We start from the raw sequence: 20,650 nt of genomic DNA, 5'->3' as shown, positions 1-20,650 counted from the left end.
ATTGCCCAGACTTTAGTCTATTCTATAGTCTAGGTTTTAGTATATTCTATAGTTTGGACTTTAGTCTATTCTATAGTCTAGACTTTAGTCTATTCTATAGCATAGACTTTAGTCTGATCAGTAGTCTAGACTTTTGTTTATTCTATAGCCTAGACTTTATATTATCTCCATTAATGGACTTAAAAAAAAGGGTTCTGCTCTTCACAACTGCCGATCTTTACCCAAGTGTATTTGTATTACTTTCAGTGATGACAATACCCAGTAATAGTAATGTTAATAATGATCATCATCATTCAACAACATCATAATTATGTTCTAATTCTTTTCCCTAGAAATTCTATTCTTTTTTTCCTTTTTTATATAAGTACGGTTGTTTGCTAAACTTAACAAGAGTTGGGGGGTATGGAGAGGTATCGAAAAAAAAAATATAGTAAAATGCTATAAACTACTTATTGTTGCAGCTACGAATGGCATGTCAATTATTTGCAATTGTAGACAGTTTTTCAATGAATTTTAACCATATACAAAAAATAGAAAAATCTGAATTCAAAAACAACTAAAAATGGTAAAACGTATTTAGTGCACGAAGATGTAAACTGAAGATAAGAGGGGGCCTATGAAAGAGGGGCCTCGAAAGGTTTAATATATAACCGAAATTAGGTTTATGTTTAAACTTTAGAATGATTAACTCATTTTAAATTCTTATTTTAAATTCTTATTTTAAATTCTTACTCTTGTTGTTGCAAAAAATGTCTGATCAAAGTTATTTACCTGGAAAGAAAAGAAAAAAGATAAAATTAATACAGATTGTTAAAAAAATAATATTAAAAACAGAAACATTTTCAGATACATATATATTAATCGTTTATTTATATAAACCATTAACAACTTTATTAAGCGATTATTAATATTGACCTTAAATTCCTAAACTTCTGTATGGTACGATTTTTTTCGAAATCTAATCATGTCTGAAGTTTAGCAATTTTGTTACAAATATATTTGTTTTTTGAATTTTTCCCACTATCAACCCCTGGTGGCTATAGGTACCGACCAATGCTGTTTAGTTTAATATGAGTATTGGATGCGTATATATGGATTTGAATCCCATGACAATGACATGTTTATTCTAAACATTAATAGATTTGAAAGAGGAAGAGAGATACAAATAAAAATGTAAAAATAACACTGATATGAATAAAACATAATCATAACAATTTCCAATTAAAATTACAAACAATATAGCAACATAAGCGTAATATTACACAGAAACGAAGGTAACAATAGCAACAAAAAGTAATGTCTAGACACAGAGAAAATTAAATTAGTTAAAACAATTAAATTTTGTTGCAAAAAGTTGTGATAACCAAAATTTTCGCTTAAGGCAACCAAAATTTGGAGATTTTAAATGTAACTTGGAAAAAAATCTGTTTATATCGCATGGATACATAAATTTTACCTCTTTTTTTCTGTGTATTTAAAAGGTTTGAATTTTATATATAAAATTTCTTTTAGCATCATCAAGTACTCTGTACAACATGCATGCATAGCATTGCAGTAATTAAACAATTTCGAAAAATAACAGAAAAAAAATAGAGTGTGAGAGAGAGTGTAAGGCAAAAAGCAGCAATCAAAACTCAACAACTGAAAAAAAGAACTTATACAATAACATTAAAATATCACCGTCATTAGCATCATTGACGCTTGAGTAATCAACGACTAACAGCAACAAACAAACGAGAACAACAACGATAGCAACATCATAATCATTGTCATCATAGCAACATAAATATGCAATTGCATTTGGCATACATACATTAACACTCACTCACAACACTCTCATACACATACATACAGACATTGCCCAGCAGTTCGGAATAATGACTAGTCAATAGACTCGACTAAAGTCAAGTCTACAGTCTGTACTATAGTCTAGTTTTTAGTCTGGACTATCGTCTAGTCAATAGTCAGCGCTATAATATAGGCTAAAGTCTGGACTATAGTCCATTCTAGTCTTTTGTCTGGGATATAGTCATTTGGTCTTTGTCTTGACTAAAGTCTAGCTATAGTCTGGACGATAATCTAGTCTATAGTCTAGACAATAGTGTATGATCTAGTCTTGACTATAGTCTGTACTACAGTCTAGTTTGTAGGCTTGTAAAAAGTCTAGTCCACAGTCTAGTCTATAGTCTGGACTGTAGTCTAGTCATTAGTCTAGTCTAATCTATGTCTAGTCTAGTAGTCTAGGTCTATCTTAGTTATAGTCCTATAGTCTAAGTCTATAGTTTCACACCCCCCTAGGTATATAGTCTAGTCTATAGTCTAGGCTATAGTCTAGTCTATAGTCTAGTCTATAGTCGTAGTCTATAGTCCTAGTCTATAGTCTAGTATTATCGTCTAGTCTATAGTCTCAGTCTATAGGTCTAGTCTATAGTCCTAGTCTATAGTCTAGTCTATAGTCTAGTCTATAGTCTAGTCTATAGTCTAGTCTTATCGAGTCTATAGTCAGTCATAGTCTAGTCTATAGTCTATCGATATTCTAGTCTATAGGTCTAGTCTATAGTCTAGTCTATAGTCTAGATATAGTCTAGTCTATAAGTCTAGTCTTAGTTAGTCTATAGTCTAGTCTAAGTCTAGTCTATAGTCTGTCTATAGTCTAGTCTATAGTCTAGTCTATAGTCTAGTCTATAGTCTAGTCTATAGTCTAGTCTATAGTCTAGTCTATAGTCTAGTCTATAGTCTAGTCTATAGTCTAGTCTATAGTCTAGTCTATAGTCTAGTCTATAGTCTAGTCTATAGTCTAGTCTATAGTCTAGTCTATAGTCTAGTCTATAGTCTAGTCTATAGTCTAGTCTATAGTCTAGTCTATAGTCTATCTATAGTCTAATAGTCTAGTCTATAGTCTAGTCTATAGTCTAGTCTATAGTCTAGTCTATAGTCTAGTCTATAGTCTAGTCTATAGTCTAGTCTATAGTCTAGTCTATAGTCTAGTCTATAGTCTAGTCTATAGTCTAGTCTATAGTCTAGTCTATAGTCTAGTCTATAGTCTAGTCTATAGTCTAGTCTATAGTCTAGTCTATAGTCTAGTCTATAGTCTAGTCTATAGTCTAGTCTATAGTCTAGTCTATAGTCTAGTCTAGTCTAGTCTATAGTCTAGTCTATAGTCTAGTCTATAGTCTAGTCTATAGTCTAGTCTATAGTCTAGTCTATAGTCTAGTCTATAGTCTAGTCTATAGTCTAGTCTATAGTCTAGTCTATAGTCTAGTCTATAGTCTAGTCTATATATAGTCTATAGTCTAGTCTATAGTCTAGTCTATAGTCTAGTCTATAGTCTAGTCTATAGTCTAGTCTATAGTCTAGTCTATAGTCTAGTCTATAGTCTAGTCTATAGTCTAGTCTATAGTCTATCTATAGTCTAGTCTATAGTCTAGTCTATAGTCTAGTCTCTAGTCTAGTCTATAGTCTATAGTTCTAGTCTATAGTCTAGTCTATAGTCTAGTTATAGTCTAGTCTAGTCTAGTCGTCTAGTCTAGTCTAGTCTAGTCTAGTCTATAGTCTAGTCTAGTCTAGTCTATAGTCTAGTCTATAGTCTAGTCTATAGTCTATAGTCTAGTCTAGTCTAGTCTATAGTCTAGTCTATAGTCTAGTCTAGTCTAGTCTATAGTCTAGTCTATAGTCTAGTCTATTCTAGTCTATAGTCTAGTCTATAGTCTAGTCTATAGTCTAGTCTATAGTCTAGTCTATAGTCTAGTCTATAGTCTAGTCTATAGTCTAGTCTATAGTCTAGTCTATAGTCTAGTCTATAGTCTAGTCTATAGTCTAGTCTATAGTCTAGTCTATAGTCTAGTCTATAGTCTAGTCTATAGTCTAGTCTATAGTCTAGTCTATAGTCTAGTCTGTCTGTCTATGTAGTCTAGTCTATAGTTTAGTGTAGTCTAGTCTATAGTCTAGTGTCTAGTCTAGTAGTATAGTCTAGTCTAGTCTAGTCTATAGTCTAGTCTAGTCTAGTATATAGTCTAGTATAGTCTAGTCTAGTCTAGTTATAAGTCTAGTATAGTCTAGTCTATAGTCTAGTCTATAGTATAGTCTATAGTCTAGTATAGTCTAGTCTATAGTAAAGTCTATAGTCTAGTCTATAATCTAGTCTATAGTCTAGTCTATAGTCTTATATATAGTCTAGTCTATAGTCTAGTCCATAGTCTAGTGTAGTCTAGTCTATAGTATAGTCTATAGTCTTGTCTATAGTCTAGTCCATTGTCTGTCTATAGTATAGTCTAGTCTATCAGTTCTTCCTTCAATTCCTTCAAACTGCTGGGTCTCTCATTCACACACCACACCTACAAGCATTGATTTACAATGAAATTTTTTTGGTATTTTTTTTTTAAGAGATTTTTTTTGTCGGATGTGTGATGCATTTTAACTTGCAATGGCTGAATAATTCGTTATTTTAAAAATTTTATTCGAAAACAAAATGATTTCTTCATCAAATTTAAACAAATTAGATTTATTTATGTTGTGTAAGTTTTTAACACATTCTAAAAAAGACATGTGCACAAACTAAATAATGGAACGTTTTATTTTTGTTTAGATTTTGTCTGGAATTAGAAATTCTTTTCTATTTAAAAGATTTTCTTGGTGGCGCCACAGAAACGTTGTGTGTTTCATTTGTTTAAATTAAATGCAAATAAACTAACTAAATAAAGATTTTTTTTCAAAAGGTGTTTAATAAATAAACAAATATGTAAATAAAATTCGGATTTAAAATGTTTTACTAAGGTGGGGTTAAAAGAAATTATACAGATTTTTCTTTTAAATAGAAATCACAAATATTAACAAGGAAAAGTTATGTGATTGAGACTGTTTTGAAAAAGGTTTTATGCGATTTGTCCTAAACTTTAACCCTTTACACTAAAGCCTATGATAACTTTATTAGGCTGGTAGATTGACATAAAAAGACAGGAAGACAGACGGATATCGTAGTTACTGCTACGAGCGATATTTCGCTGGTTTCTAAATGGCTTTATATAACTATATATTTGGAGATGATTACAATATATTTTTTGATATAACTAAATGAAAATCAAGTACTATTTTAAATGATTTCCTCTTCCATTTCGCTTTGAATATGATTACAAAATTATTTAAACGCTGACAGCAACAGAAAAATTTTAAATTTGTTTTATTAATAAAATAACCCGGGAAATGCTGCAACATTTCAATATTTATATATTTTTAAGTGTAAGAAGCAGTTTTTTTTTTCAAGTTTTATGACCTCTAGATTTATACAATTACAGTATTTTTTTTTTGGTGTAAAAATCAGTATGCAGCATAGTTTATATGTTATAAAAGGCGAAATATTAGGGAGTTGCAGAAAACTAAAAATCATAATTCCTTTTAAAGTTTAATCATGCCCTTAGTCCTAGGAAGCTTTATAGTAAGATCTGGACTTAACATTGCTACACTTGCTTTCAATCACATATCTTTTTCAAGTCCAATTTTGTTTTTAATCTCAGAACTTTTCTTAGTCAAAACTTGACTTCATTTTCAGATCTTTTTGAAGTCACATCCTGGCTTTAGTATCAAATCTTTTCAAAGTCAAAACTTGACTTCATTCTCAGATATTTTTGAAGTCAAATCATGTCATCAATTTCAGATCTTTTCAAAGTCAAATTTTGGTTTTAACCTCTGATCTCTTCAAAATGAAATCCCGCTTTTAATCTCAGGTATTTTTGAAGTCAAATCTAGGCTTCCATCTGATAACTATTTGAAGTTAAATCTTGCCTTCAATCTCAGATCTTTTTAAAGTCAAATATTGGCTTTAGTAACTCGAAAATTGATTACATTTACAGATCTTTGTGAAGTCAAATCTTGTCATCAAAATCAGATCTTGTTAGATTTATATTTTGACTTTAGCATAAGATCGTTTTCAAGTCAAATATTGGCTTTAATTAATGATCTTTATGATCGCAGATTTTTTCAAAGTCAAAGTCTGAGATCTATATTGGCTTCAATTTCAGATCCTTTTAAAATATTGACTTTAATATCAGTCCATTTTAAAAACAAAAATTGATTTCAGTCGAAGATGTTATTGAAATCAAATTTAGGCTTCAATTTCAGACCTCTTTAGAGACAAATCGTATCTTAAATTTTATATATTTTCAACTTCAAAACTTGGCCCTAATCTCAGATCTTTTTAAAGTCTAAATATGACTTCAGTCTCAGATCGCTTAAAGCCAGATCTTGTCTTCAATTTCAGATCATCTTGAAGTTAAATCTTGGTTTTATCTCCCATATTTTTAAGTCTAATATTTTCTCGATTTTAAGACTTTGGAAACCAAATCCTGGCTTTATTTTGAAGTAAATTCTTGGCTTCAACTGAGGATCTATTGAAACCTTAAGCCAGTATTTTGACGTAAAGTCAAAATCTAGATCTTTTGAATGTATCATCTTTGCTTCTAACTTAACTTTAAGAAAATTTGGAACTCCAAACGTCGCCCTTCTAATTGTCCACATACTACTACATGTAAAAGTACCCCATCGTTTTGTGCTTGCATAAAGTACATGGCAAACATTTATTTAAAACCTTTAGGGATTCTTTTTTTTTTTTCATATATAAAACATGCTGTATATATATTTGCCACTGCTGTTGCCATTAAAACAAACTGCATTTACAGAAGCATGACGGGCAACACCCACATGTACTGCATACATGTTTTGGGCGAAAAATGAAATAATTTTTAATAAAAAAAATATATAAAAACACATAACGAGTACAATCTAGTAAAATATTAAATATATTTTGTAGTTAAACATGAATTACTTACAACAAGATTTTTTTTTTATTTTATTAAAATTTATGAAGAGTTAAAATCTACTTAAAATGTAAAAAATTATGTGAAAAAGTTAGGAAATTGTAAAGAAAATGAGGTTAAAAAGGCATAAGCTATTGAATATGTTTATAAATTAAAAAAATTATAAATAATTTTGAACATTTTTAAAGAATTTAGAAAAAAAAATTGGTTATTTTTTATATTTTTTTAAATAAAATGAAAGATAAGTAATAAAGTTAACAAGTCTTTGGCTAAACTTATAGCTATTAACATAAGCTATTAAAAAAATAAAAATCTTTAAAAATTCCCTAATATAATTCTGTTGAATATAGCCTCAAACCTCCATAAGGTTTCAACATTAGCAAAAATTTCAACTGTTTATTATATAATGAAAAAAACCTAAAATGCTAAATATTTTTTGCAAACTAATAGTCATTAGCATAAGCTACTTAATAATATACAATTTTTTTAAATTCCTTAATATGTAAACATTTAAAATCACCTCAAACTTCATTGAAATTTAGCAAAAAACTGACTTGCTTGCTCTATTTAATAATAAACCCTTTCCTTTGTTTTAGGTTTTTATATTCAAAATTATTATTACTTAATATAAGTTTTACTTAATCATTGCTTAATTTACAATACCACTGCCAACAGAAACCTATACAAAAAAAAACTATCAGTATAAAAACTTTTTTTTGATGATGATAAAGTTGATCAACATTATCATTATCATCACTATAATCATTTGCAGTAACAGCTTTTAAAACATGACTTCATTAATTATTATGGCACTCATTAACAATGGATTGTTGTATTTATCACAACAAAAAGTTTCGTATAGAATACACACTCCTCCCCTAGATAATCCCAGTAGTTTTACCAGGAGTCAATGTTGCCCTTTGATTCAGTATTTGGAGTAAATGTCTTGCTGCTTGTTTAACTTAAATTTTCAGATTTTTAGCTTATTTACTCTTTGTAATAAAAAGAAAATGTCTATTGTCCCCCAGGTAAACCAATAGGTAGTTAGTCATCACTTTACTGTCTCCCAGTAATCCAGTGGGAAGCCAATAGTCACCTTAAAGTCCCTAAGCTATCCGGGGAAAAATCTTTTTAAACTTTGAAAATTACTTTAAACTTTTGTACTTGGCAAGTAGTTGTCTCTTTATTGTCCCCAAGTAATCCAATAGGTAGTTAGTCATCACTTTACTATCCTCCTGTAATTCAGTGGGAATCCAATTATCACCTTAAAGTTCCTAAGCTATCCGGAGAAAAACCACTTTAAACTTTGGAAATTACTTTAAACTTTTGTACTTGGCAAGTAGTTACTTAACCCACCACAAGTAAACTATGAAGGAGTCAATTGTGCTTACGATTTGCAGGGCAATTAACTCAACGAAACTCTCTTCTCTCTCGTAGCATAGTACAACAAAGAATTTTTATTTTTTATTTTTTACAACACAAAAAAATCTTGAATAAAAACCTCTACTTATAGATACAGTGTTTAACATAAGTATTATCTAATATTGTTGCCAAAACGCAAAAAAATATGTTATCAATTAATTAAAAAGTAATCTTAAAAAAAGCTTGAACTCAAATTGTTGCAGATAATTAATTTGTTATTAATTTATTTTAGTTATTAACATTTTGTAGTTTTTGTCCCACTGTTTGTGTTTTTACATATGGTTTTTTTTGTTGCCGGCTACAATTGTATTTGCAACTGCTGCTGCCTCCTGAACTTTTGATTCATTTGTTCGCATTAATCCATTGTAGTTTACAGAGGCAGAAAGAGACCTTTAAAGGAAGTAATTAATGAGACAGCCCATTAGGGGAAAATGTTCGAGATATCAATCCTAATAATGGATGAAAAACTTGGGTTTAGTTGTACATCTTTTCTTGACTGTATATAGTATCAAACGAAGGACCTTTTCTACTTCCAAATTGTCTTCAATCGTGTATGTTTTTATCCCAAACTTAAACTCAATCGTAGTAGATCAAACTTGGTTAAGAAATCATAACTTAATCAATAGATCAAACTTGCCTTCAAACTTAGATTTTAATAATTTAAATATAGCCTAAAACACATGTATTTTCAAGCTCAAACAAGTCTGTATACGCAAGTTTTTATATATTTTAAATGTAGCTTAATTTATAGCTCAAACTTGCTTTTAATCATAGTTGTTATAATAACACAAACTTGGCTTCAAACTTACTCTCAAACATATGATGAACTTGCCTTTAGACAAAAATTCAAATCTGATTTCAAACATGTCTTTAATTGCTATTGTTTTTAACCAAACTTGGCTTCAAACATTACCACCATTATTGCGGAACTTGGCTTCCAACATGTTTGCAACCTTAGGCTCGAGAATTAAAGAAAAAGTTTTCATATCGAATGACAATAAAAAAATTAAAATTACTATTAAATGTACTCGATCAAGTAAACCAAACATGGCTTCAAACATGACCACCAATATATACCAATCTTGGCTTCAAATTTACTCTACAACATATGCCGAACTTGTTTTAAGATGTGGTCGCAGTAGTAGGTTTTTTATATATAAATCAAACTCGCTTTAATTGTTCTTTTTTCCAACCAAACTTGGCTTTAAACATTACCACATATGACAAACTTGGCTTCAAACATGTCTGCAACCTCAGCAGATGAATTAACGAAAAAGTTTTCGTATCGAAAACACATTTCGATATCGAATGGCTTCATCTACAAAAGGAATATTACGATCAATTTTACTGAATGACGTATGCGATAATTCGGACCAGTCTTTTACAGTTTAAACTTGATAACAATCGAAGATCGATTTATAGCTCAATATACTCATAATTAATTGATCCTATTATAGCACAAATTTGACTTCAATCATTGTGGTTTTAATAATTCCAATTTGTCTTCAAACGTGGCTCTAAGTGTTGAGTTTGAATCGAAGGACAGCTTCTTCAATTTATAATGTAAACTTGACTTCAAACATGTTCTTTCAAACATATCAAACTTCTCTTTAAACGTAACTCTAGCTCAGCTCTGTCTTAGCTCAATCTTGACATCATTCCTATTGCACATATTGAGATCAAACAGACCCTATTATAATCCAAACTTGCCTTCAATCATAGGTATTTAAGTAGTTCAAACCTGGCTTCAAACATGCATTAATCTGGATAGTTCAAACCAGCTTCCATTAGTATAAAACGTATCTTCGATTGAAGTTCAAATTTGACCTTAAAGGTGTTTCATTTAAAGTCAAAACTTGATTTCAATCATCCAATCTTATTTTGGATTGTAGAACTTGAAATTAGATTTCACTAATAGGACTTTTTATGTAAATTTTGACTCCAGTTTGATCTTTTTTAATGTCAAATCTTGACTTCAATTCTAAGTTTCTTCATAGGCAAACATAACTTCAATCATCTAATTTTATTGTGAATAGTAGAACTCGAGTCTTGACATCAATTATAGGACTTTTTATGTCAAATTTGCCTCCAGTTCAAACTTTTTTGGCTTCAATTCTAAGTTTTATTGAAAACATTGCGATCAAACTTTAACATTAATCTTGGCTTCAATGGTAGATCTTTCTAAATCTAAATCATAGGTTTAATTGAAGGCCTTTTCGTGGTCAAATGCTTTTTCCAATAATAGATTCCTTTAAAACGAAATCTCGATTTCAATCCTTGATTCTTATAATGTATATACCCTGCTTTTATTATAGGTCCTATAAAAGTCCAATCTTGGTTTCAAATGTATTTCTATTCCTTAACAAATGTCATCATCATTTGCTAAACTTCTCCTTATGAATTCCTTACTTTACACCTCTGCATATTCCTTCTTGTTTTTACTGCATCATTGTACTTTTTTTATTATTGTTACGTATGACAAAGTGGCACTTTAGTTAATCTTTACTTAAAAAAATAAAATAATAACCAAACTGACAATTAAGTTATGGAAGCTCAACTCATACTCTCGCCATACATCATCATACTCATGGCAACAACAATGTCATTATTAATAATAAAGTAAAATAACAAACAATAAAACACCAACATAAATAAATACATATAAAAAAAAAAAACAATAAAATTGTGACACCCAACAGTACAAAAAAAAAAAAATAAAATTATACAAGAATATTAAGGCAAAAGTTGCCTGGCGCTAAAACCACATTAAAATAGGGGGATTTACAGAATACAAGCGAAAAAAATTAATGGCTGCTTAAAGCCAGTGAAAGACAAGGTGCGAAGGACCATTTAAGCTTTCGACAGTAATTTTATGTAAATTAAGGATTATTTTCTTAAACAATGAATATGTTTTTTTTTTAAATGTTTAACTTTTGTTAATTAATTTTGTAATAGTTTTAAAGCTAAAAAAAAAACTTTAAGTAAATTTTAATTACTAATAAACTTGTTATTAACAATTATAACTTAGTTCTTAGTTAAAAAAAATCCCATTTTGGCACACTTTGGCTTCAATGTCTAACCAAAATTAACAAATATTTTCCTTAAAAAATTACAATTTAATATTCTCGTTACTTGAAAATTTTGCCAGAAAGAAAATTCGCAAATTGCTTGAGTTTTTCTTACATTTTTCCTTAACAGCAAAACTCAGTGGCTTGTAATCAAATAAAAGAAAAAGTTAATGGAAAAACTTTAAATGAGATTTTTGATAACCCACCAACAACTATTATCAGCAAAAAGAAAAACTGTGCTAAAAAAAAGGAGCAAAATACAAATTCTACAATTTTCTTAAAAAAAAAACAGAATTCCCGCTTATAAAACGTGTTGATTAGTTTTTAAATATATATTTTTTTATTTCTTTAAATATTTGCAATAGAAAGAGAAGAAATAAAAAATAAATCTACTAAAATTCTGCTTAAATCTATAATCCTTACGACTTACAATTACTAAACCAACACTTTAGGAGGACTATTTCTTCCTTCACTCCTTTTACTTTTGGTTTTAAGTAGTTTTATTTTCATTTTAATACTTGTACATTTACTCTTAACACTTTTTGTACACATTAATATGATAGAGGATTTTTCTTTCTGGGAAACTCTATAAATGGTGGCAAAATTATTTAAAGGATATGTAACTGTTCGTGTTTTTAAACTCCTCTTTAATCTTAAGTCTTTTATAATAACAATTTTTCATTAATCGAAGATTTTTTTATGACTTCAAATTTATCTTCAATTGCAGATTCTTATTAAGTTCAAACTTGGCTTAAATTTAAGATCTTTTAATACTTCAACCATGTCATCAAACATGTTCTTTAAAATTCTTTGCAATTATTTCCCAAACTTTACTTAATTTTTGGTTCAAACTGGCTTCAAACATTATTTAAATAAGTAGATCTTTTAATACTTCAACTCAAACTTGCTTTAACCAAGATTTCAAACATGTACTTCAAATTAAACTTCAATTATTTCCCAAACTTTACTTAATTTTTAGTTCAAACTTGGCTTCAAACATTATTTAAATTGTAGATCTTTTAATACTTCAACTCAAACTTGCTTTAACCAAGACTTCAAACATGTACTTCAAATTTAACTTCAATTATTTCCCAAACTTTATTAATTTTTAGTTCAAACTTGGCTTCAAACATTATTTAAATAAGTAGATCTTGCAATACTTCAACTTAAACTTGCTTTAACCAAGACTTCAAACATGTACTTCAAATTTAACTTCAATTATATCCAAACTTTACTTAACTTTTAGTTCAAACTTGGCTTCAAACATTATTTAATTAAGTAGATCTTTCAAAACTAGAATCGTAGGTATGTTTAGAGTTCAAACTTGTCCTCAAACATTACTTCAAACATGGTAATTATTACAGTTAAAAATTTTTATTAAATAGTACGACTTTTCATAGTTTAAGTTTGGCTTCATTCGTAGATTTTTTACAGTTTAAACTTGGCTTCAAATACGCCTTCTATTATGGATGTCTTTATAGTTCAGACTTTGCTTTCAAATATGTCATCGTTCATAGGACTTTAGTACTAAATTGTCTTTAATTGTATATCCTTTAATTATGATTTAATTTTTAGTTCAAACTTGGCTTCAAACTTCAAATTTGGCCTTCAAACGCGTCTTCAATTGTAGAGCTTTTTATAGTTCAAACTTGCTTTCTAACATGCGTTTTAAGGTCTTTTAATGTTCTAAATTTTGTCTTCAATTGCAGATCTTCATTATTATTTTATTTTTAGCACAAACTTGGCTTCAAACTGGAGTTTTTTTTTTATAAAATTTTGATTACATCGCAAATTTTTTTATAGTTTGCTCTTGTCTTCAGATACACACAAGTCTTTTTATGCCTAAAGTTATTCCACAAACGCAGTTTCTTTTTAGGTTCTTTCCTTCAAACATGACTTTAATCGTAAGTCATTAAGGTTCAAATTTGCATTCAAACTTTATTTAAATACGACATCTTTGAATGCATAAAATTCATCTTTAATAGCAAATAGTTTAAACTGTTATGGTTTAAATTTGTCTCCATTCGTAAGTCTTTCATTAATTCAAAATTGGCTTTGGATATAGGACGTTTGCCGTTTTAAAACATTGCCTCAAGAGTGAGGCTGTTTATAGTTCAAACATTGCTTTCATCGAAGACACATTCGTTTTCGAAAATCGACGTTTTAAAATTGAAATTTGTTTCAGTTTCAACAGTTCAAACTTGTCTTCAATCATACATCTTTTTAGAGTTCAAACTTTGGCTTCAACCCTAAGCATTTGCCTTTAAAAATACTTTCCATCGCAAGCCTTTCTATAGTTCAAATTTAGCCTCAATCAAGAACCTATATAGAGTTCGATGGAGGGTGTTATCGTTACCCATTCTAAATGCCTAGAACTCTGTATTCAGTCATGCAAAGTGATTTAATAAAATCTTTCCCTTAATCTTAGGAGAGTTTAGGGTCCAATCTTCAATCGTATCAAATTTTCTGTTCAATCTAAGGCCCGTTATACTACAAACTTTTCTTCAATCATATATCTCTCTATTATCAAATTTTCATTTCAATCTTAGGACATTTAAAGTCCAAACTTTTCTTCAATCGTAGATCTAACTATACAAAATTTTAAATCTCTCTACTATCAAAATTTCTGCTTAAACTAAGGCCCTTTTATAGCCCCAATATTTTCTTCAATCGTAGGTCATTTGAATATCTTATTATGTCTTTAATTTTGACTTTGATTGTTGGCCCATTTACAGTCCAATATTAACTTTAGTCTAGGTTCTACTTATAGTCTAACCCAGGCCTAAATCGTAGGTGTATTTATAGCTCAATCTTATCTCCAATTGCAAGTTTCTTAATAATCTAAACTTTCAAAACATATAGAACTGCTCCAAGTTTTGTTAGGTCATTTAAAATTCGTTGTAGTCTTTGCTTTAAGCTCTCTTTTTTATTGCCATTATATTTGATACAGCCCTGTCTATGTCTCTCAACTTCCTGTTCTGGAGTCTCATTCATTCTCTTTTACTATTTGTTTACAAGATGAAAATCCTTCAAGGCATACAAAGCGATTTTTTTATTTGTTAATATTCTATAAAAGAATAAGCAGACTTTAAGGGGAAGGATAACCTAACAACAAACATAAACAAATGTTTTTGAAACTATGATGAAAATAACAAATTTCTTATTACTTTTTTATAAAAATACATAAATATATTTTTATAAATCTTGAAAAACTATGTCTTTAGCTTAGCATACCTTCCCCCCTTTTGTTAAGGCTTTAACTAATTTTACTACTCTACTGCCTGCTACTTTTACTATGACAGCTAATAACAAGGCAGCTTTTCCAACAACAACAACTATAATGCGTACATATTTTTGTTGTTTTTTGACTTAATACAGTAACAGAGACAAAAAAAAACGAAAGACATCTCCTTAGTATTTAAGCCAAATAAAACAAAAAAGTTAAAGCAGCCTTTTAGGCGCTTAAGGCAAGTTGTGTATGTGTGTGTGTTAAAGTATTTGAATAGTGTAGTTTTAACGTTTTTTTTTTGCTCCACAAACGTACAATGATGTGTTAGACATGCTATAGACTTTAATAACATTTATACATACAATATAAAAAAAGAAAAAATCCCAAAAAAAGAAAACAAAAAAAATTCTAGTGAAACATAAAAAGTGACTTAATACAAACATCTAAAAGATATATTTATATACTAAAATATATATAGACACATACACTTACACCTACTTACAAAACTTGACAAACAGATAAATAAAGATTTGTAATAAAGTTTTTTTTTCTAGTTCCGTTTTTGCTCTCTGTTAGTACATATTTTGTAAGTAAAGAGAGAATAGTTAAAGACATTTAAGCAAATATACATTTGCTTACACATACATATACATCTTTTATAACATTTACAACATTAATAAAATGAGAGATTAAATAAGTGTTGTTTATTTGTATGGTGTGTATGTATGTGTGTTAGTAGATAAAGTTCCATAACTTGGCTTAAATAGTTTTACACACAAAGTGTTTTGTTAAGAAGAGTTTTTTTTGTAATGAAATTTCATTTGTTTCAGTTTTCTTCTTCTTATCTACTTAGTTCCTAAAAATGTGTCAACTTTTTTTTTTGGAATGTTTTGTTTTAATGTAAATTGTTCTTTACTCACTTTATTTGTGGTGTTTAAAAGAGATTTATACTAACTTCAGCCATTACGAATAACTAGCTTTTTGTTAGTTAATTAAGACAAGATTGATTAGTTAAAGTTTTAGTAACTTGAAAGATTCTTAAGAGTAATAATGATAAGGTTAATGAGTAAGATGTAGGATAACAGGTCTTTGAACTAAAGTTTCTCAAATCAATATAAAGGATTTTTTTAGATAAAAATCGGCTTTAATCATGGGTTCTTTTATAGTAAAATTTTAGCTTCGTTTACATGGGTCTTAGTAGTCCAAACCTAGCTTCAGTTGTAGGTGTCTTTGTAGTTCATTGAAGATATTTTTATAGTCTAATCTTAACTTCAATCCTAGACTTTTTACGAGTCCGATCATATGGTACAAATTTAGTTGCAATTGAAGACTTTTTAAGAGGCCAATCACAGCTTCAACCTTATAACTTTATATAGTTCAATCTTGTAATCGATCGTAAATCTTTTTCTAAAACAATCTTAGCTTAAATCGCAGATATTTTAGGAGTCCACTCAAAGCTTCGATCATAGATCTTTTGATAGTACAATTATAGTTTCATTCACAAAACCCAATTGCTTAGAAATAATGTAATCTTAGTCCAATCTTTGCATCAGTTGTGCATCCCTTCATAGTCCAATCTTAACATAAACCGTAAACTTTTAAACGTCTAATTATAGCTTTGATCGTATATCTTTTCATTGTCTAATCTTAACTTTGATCTTTGATCTATATATACTACAATCTTAGCATCCATCACAGATGTTTTAATAGTCCAATCTAAGTTTCGATCGTAGATCTTGTTATAAAAGATTGTAGATCTTTTGAGAATGCAATTGCTTTGATCACTGATCTTTTTATAGTCTGATCTTAGTTCCAATGGCAGAACTTCTAGGAGCCCTATCATAGCTACTGTTGTACATCTCTTTATAGTCCAATCTTAGCTTAAACTGTAAACATTTTACAGCCCTTTCAGAGCTTTGATCGTATATCTTTTCATAGTCCAATCTTAAATTTGATTGTATGTCTTTTTATAGTATAATCTTAGCTTCAATCGTAGAACTTTAAAGAGTCCAAACTTTGATTCAATAGCAGATGTTATAAGAGACTAATTTTAGCCTCTATCGTAGTTCTTTTTGTGGTAAAATCTGAGATCCCAAAAGTGATCCAATCATAGCTTTCGATGATCTTATTATAGTTCAATATTAACTTCAATCGCAGATGTCAGAGTCCAGTCTTAGCTTATATTCAAGATATTGTTAGTGTCCAAACTTTGCTTCAATCGTAGATCTTTTTATAGTTCAATCTTAGCCTCAACTTTAGATCTGTTCATATTCGAATATTATGTTAAATAGTGGGTTTCCTTATAGTTAAAACTTAGCCAATCATAGATTCAATTGAGAGTCTCTTTGTTGTCCTATATTATCTTTAATCCGTCTCTTTATAGGCCAATCTTAGTTTCGAAAGTATATCTTTATAACTTCAATCATAGGTCTTTTTATAGTTCAATCTTAGGATCGATCGTAGATCTTGAAAAAGTGTAATCTTAACTTTGATCGTAGATGTTTTTACTAAATAATTTTGGCTTCAATTTAAGATTTCTTCATGATCAAATATTGTCTTTAATGGTGGTTCTCTTTGTTTGTAGTCCTCTCAACAGTGCAATATTTTCTACAATCGTGGCTCTCTTTTAGTTCAATATTAGATGCAATCACGAGACCCTTTATAGCTCCATCATAACATCACTATTATAGTACTTTATAGTCCAATCTTTACTTTATTCGTAGGACTCTTTATAATGTAATATTTGTCTCAATCATAGGTCTTTTAAAAGCCCAATCGGAGCTTCCATTATAGCTAAAATTTAGCTTTATTGTAGGTCTCCCCTCAATCTTATTATAGTTTCATCGGAGGTTTTTAAGTCGCTGTAACGCAGCTTTAGTATTACATATTTAGTTAATCCAACTTCTTATCTTTGATAAACTTTTCTCTTTATTTCCTTACAAGAAATCATAAAACTTATAAACTTTGCTATTTTTTATTATTATTAACAATCTAATCAGACACATCACATGAGTTCCTTCAAGTCAAAAGGTCATAATACCCCACATAAAGTCTGGAATTTTTGACAACACTTTTTTATGATGTTCTATGTTTATAATGTTAAAACCACAAAATCTCCTAAATTATCAACTTGTCAAATGGTATTATCAATAAACTCCTCTTCTACGCTGCTTCTATTAATAAATACAAAAAACTCTTAACCATTGTTGGTAACTTCTTGTGTGTGTTTGTTGTTGTTTGTGGATACTCAATAAATTTGTTTATACATGAAATGAAATAAAACTAAACTTCCGGGGATTTTAGATATTGTATGTATTATTGATGTCAATGTCAAATATTTTTGTTATTTTTATTTTGCTTCTTTTTTAGTTTCTTTTTTATGGACTTTTCTCTATATGTATATCTTTCTTCACCCCCAAGCGGTGGGGACTAGTTGTGTGTGTTTAAACGCTAGACACGAGTGTAAAGTGTTAAATAAATATAGAAACTAATATATATATTTATACTAAAATATTTATTTATATTGAAATATAGTTGAGGAATATTTAAACAAGAAACAACAGGTAGATAAAAGTTAGGTAATATTTGTTTTTCAGTTTGTTGGAATGTTGAGTGTGTACAATGAGGCCTATAGGGTGAAATTTATTGGAGTAGAGAGGAAATCATAAATTTGTAGGGGAGTTAATAAATTTTTAACAAGATTTTTTAATAAAAAATATAAAACTTAAGATTTTTGTCATTGTTTTCTTTAGAGGGAGCATAATACATACATTATTAATAAAGGAAGTTTAGATATTGAAGGGAGTTACGAAAAAGGTAATATTGAGCAATATTGGGAGTCAAATCTTAGTTGCTGTTTTTTTACACCCAAATCTTAGCTTCGTTTTTGGCCCAAATCTGAACTTCAATCCTAGCTTTATTTAAAATCGAATTCAGACTTCAATTATAGGTCTCATTAGAGTTTTAAAATACTTTTTATCGTAAGTCTTTTTATAGTCAAACCATAGCTTTTATCATAGATCCGTTTGAGCCAAATCTTAACTTTAATCCTAAATCTCTTGAGAATGCAAACTTAGCTTCCATTGTAAGATTCTTCGAATCCAAACTTAGCTTCACATCGCCAAACCATCTTTTGTTAAAAGCTTTTCAGTGACTATTCAACACGATCCGAATGTGATCCATCCATCCTCACCGATGGCTCAATATCAAACCACGGTGTAGGCGGTGGCTTTTACATAGCACATTCTGGAACGGAAGTTTCCTTCAAGCTTCCTGACCAATGTAGCGTTCTTCAGGCTAAACAGTCAGCCATATATATGGTATTAATATTCGAATATATACCGATAACCAAGCAGCCCTTAAGATTCTAAGTCCTAGAATGCCGGGCATCCCTTAATGAGATGGCGAAATATTCCACAATAGGACTGTACTGGATTCAGAACATCAACAAATTCCTAGTAATACCATTGCGGACTCTCTTGCCAAGTTGGGTTCCTCACTTGCAAGAGAGCATACCGACCCTTTCGTCGGCATACCGCATTCAACCTGCAAACGCTCTATAGATGAAAAACTATATGAGCTTGCGCAATGCAGGTGGTCGACTGAGGCCACCTGCAGACAAGCAAGGATCATGTGGCATCATTTAACCCACAAAGAACCCAAGCCTTTCGTCATATTCCGAGAGTGACTGGCCACTGGCCTTTCGGGCTCCATGCAAGAAGACTAAACTTACCCAGTAATGACTTCTACAGGAGCTGCCAGGATAAAGAGGAAGAAGAGTGTATAACTCACTTCCTTTGTCATTGTACAGCCTAGCAATTCATAGAATGAGTCTGTTAGATGGCTACTTCTTGCATGACTTAGCGGATCTATCGGAGGTCAACATCCGAAGGATATATTCCTATATTCGTGCGAAAAACTGTTTCGGTTTAGGAAACCAGAGTAATTAGGTCGAAGTGTACTAATACGCTGACCCTTTTCACTCGTTTAAGGTATCACAAAGGGATCAATATACTGGACCCCCAAGTGTGTCCCTAGTGAAGACATCGCGAGGACGACCTGCTAACCTAACATAGACTTTGCTTAAACCTTTTGACTCTTTGGAGTTCAAACTTAACTTCAATAATTTGAATCGTTGGAGCGGTAGGTCCCTTTAGAGCGATATTTTAGCTACAATCTTAGATGACTTTGAATTAAATCATAGATTGAATCAAGGTCTCTTTATAGATCAAACTAAGCTTCGGTTTTAAGTCTTTCTAGAGTTTAAATCTTAGCCTCAATCTTAGTCTCTTTAGATCCGTTTATAGCTTCAATTGTAGGTAATTTTTAAGTATAAATTTTAGCTTTAATCGTACAGCTTTTGGAGTCAAAACTCAGTTTCTAACCTAGTTCTCTTAAGGGAACAAATTTAGCTTTAATCATGAGTTTCTTAGAACTTAAAGTTAGTTTTAATAGTGATACTCTTTAGAGTTCAAACTTGGCTTTAAGCCTAGACATTTTTCATTATAAAGTTTGATCTGAATCTAGGTCTATTTAAACTTCAATCTTGGCTTTAATCATAGATAAGTCATAGATAAGAAGTCAATCTCAGATCCCTTTAGTGTCAAATTAAAGCTTCTGTTTTAAGTCTTTTTAAAGTTAAATCTTAGTTTCAATCATGGATGAAACTATATCGTGAATTTCCTTAAAGACAAATTCTCGTTTTAATCTTAGACATCATTCAATTCAAACCCCTGCTTCAATTACAGACCCTTTTAAAGTTTAAATCTGCAATACAGGATCTTTTTGGAGCCCAGTCATCAGTCAAAACTTAACTTTAAGCGTAAGTCTACTTCTAGCTTAAACTTAGCTTCAATTGTTAAACCCATTTAGTGTCAAATCTTAGCTTCAATCCTACACTAAGCGGAAAAGCCTCATTCTACTCATGAATTTCATCATTTTATCAATGAAATGTTTCGTTGCATTAATGAAGAATGTTTCATTGATTTTATGAATTTATTTTTCAATCCCCTTTGTTAAATTATTATATCTATAGATATCTTTGTGTCCAATCTGGGCCAATAAACCCCGTTAATTATAGAAATCTTGGAGTTGAGGATCTTAGTTTACGTTTTTGGCTGCTT

At 29.9% G+C, this 20,650-nt stretch overlaps 1 protein-coding gene across 1 annotated transcript in view; it reads right to left on the bottom strand.

The window, feature by feature from the left end:
- Positions 1-748: 748 nt before the first annotated feature.
- LOC119611199 (division abnormally delayed protein-like) overlaps positions 749-20,650 on the bottom strand; it is a 73,098-nt gene continuing 53,196 nt past the window's right edge. Inside the window, exon 2 of the mRNA XM_037966698.1 lies at positions 749-771. Within this exon, the coding sequence (XP_037822626.1) occupies positions 764-771 (8 nt within the window). The 3' untranslated portion in view covers positions 749-763. The remainder of the gene's footprint in view (positions 772-20,650) is intronic.

Source organism: Lucilia sericata, unplaced genomic scaffold, assembly GCF_015586225.1.
Source record: "Lucilia sericata isolate MDLA Ls3-8-SP2 unplaced genomic scaffold, ASM1558622v1 Contig001387F_arrow, whole genome shotgun sequence".
NCBI lineage: Eukaryota > Metazoa > Arthropoda > Insecta > Diptera > Calliphoridae > Lucilia > Lucilia sericata.
The sequence above is the reverse complement of the archived record's forward strand: the minus strand, read 5'-3'. Positions and strand labels throughout refer to the sequence as shown.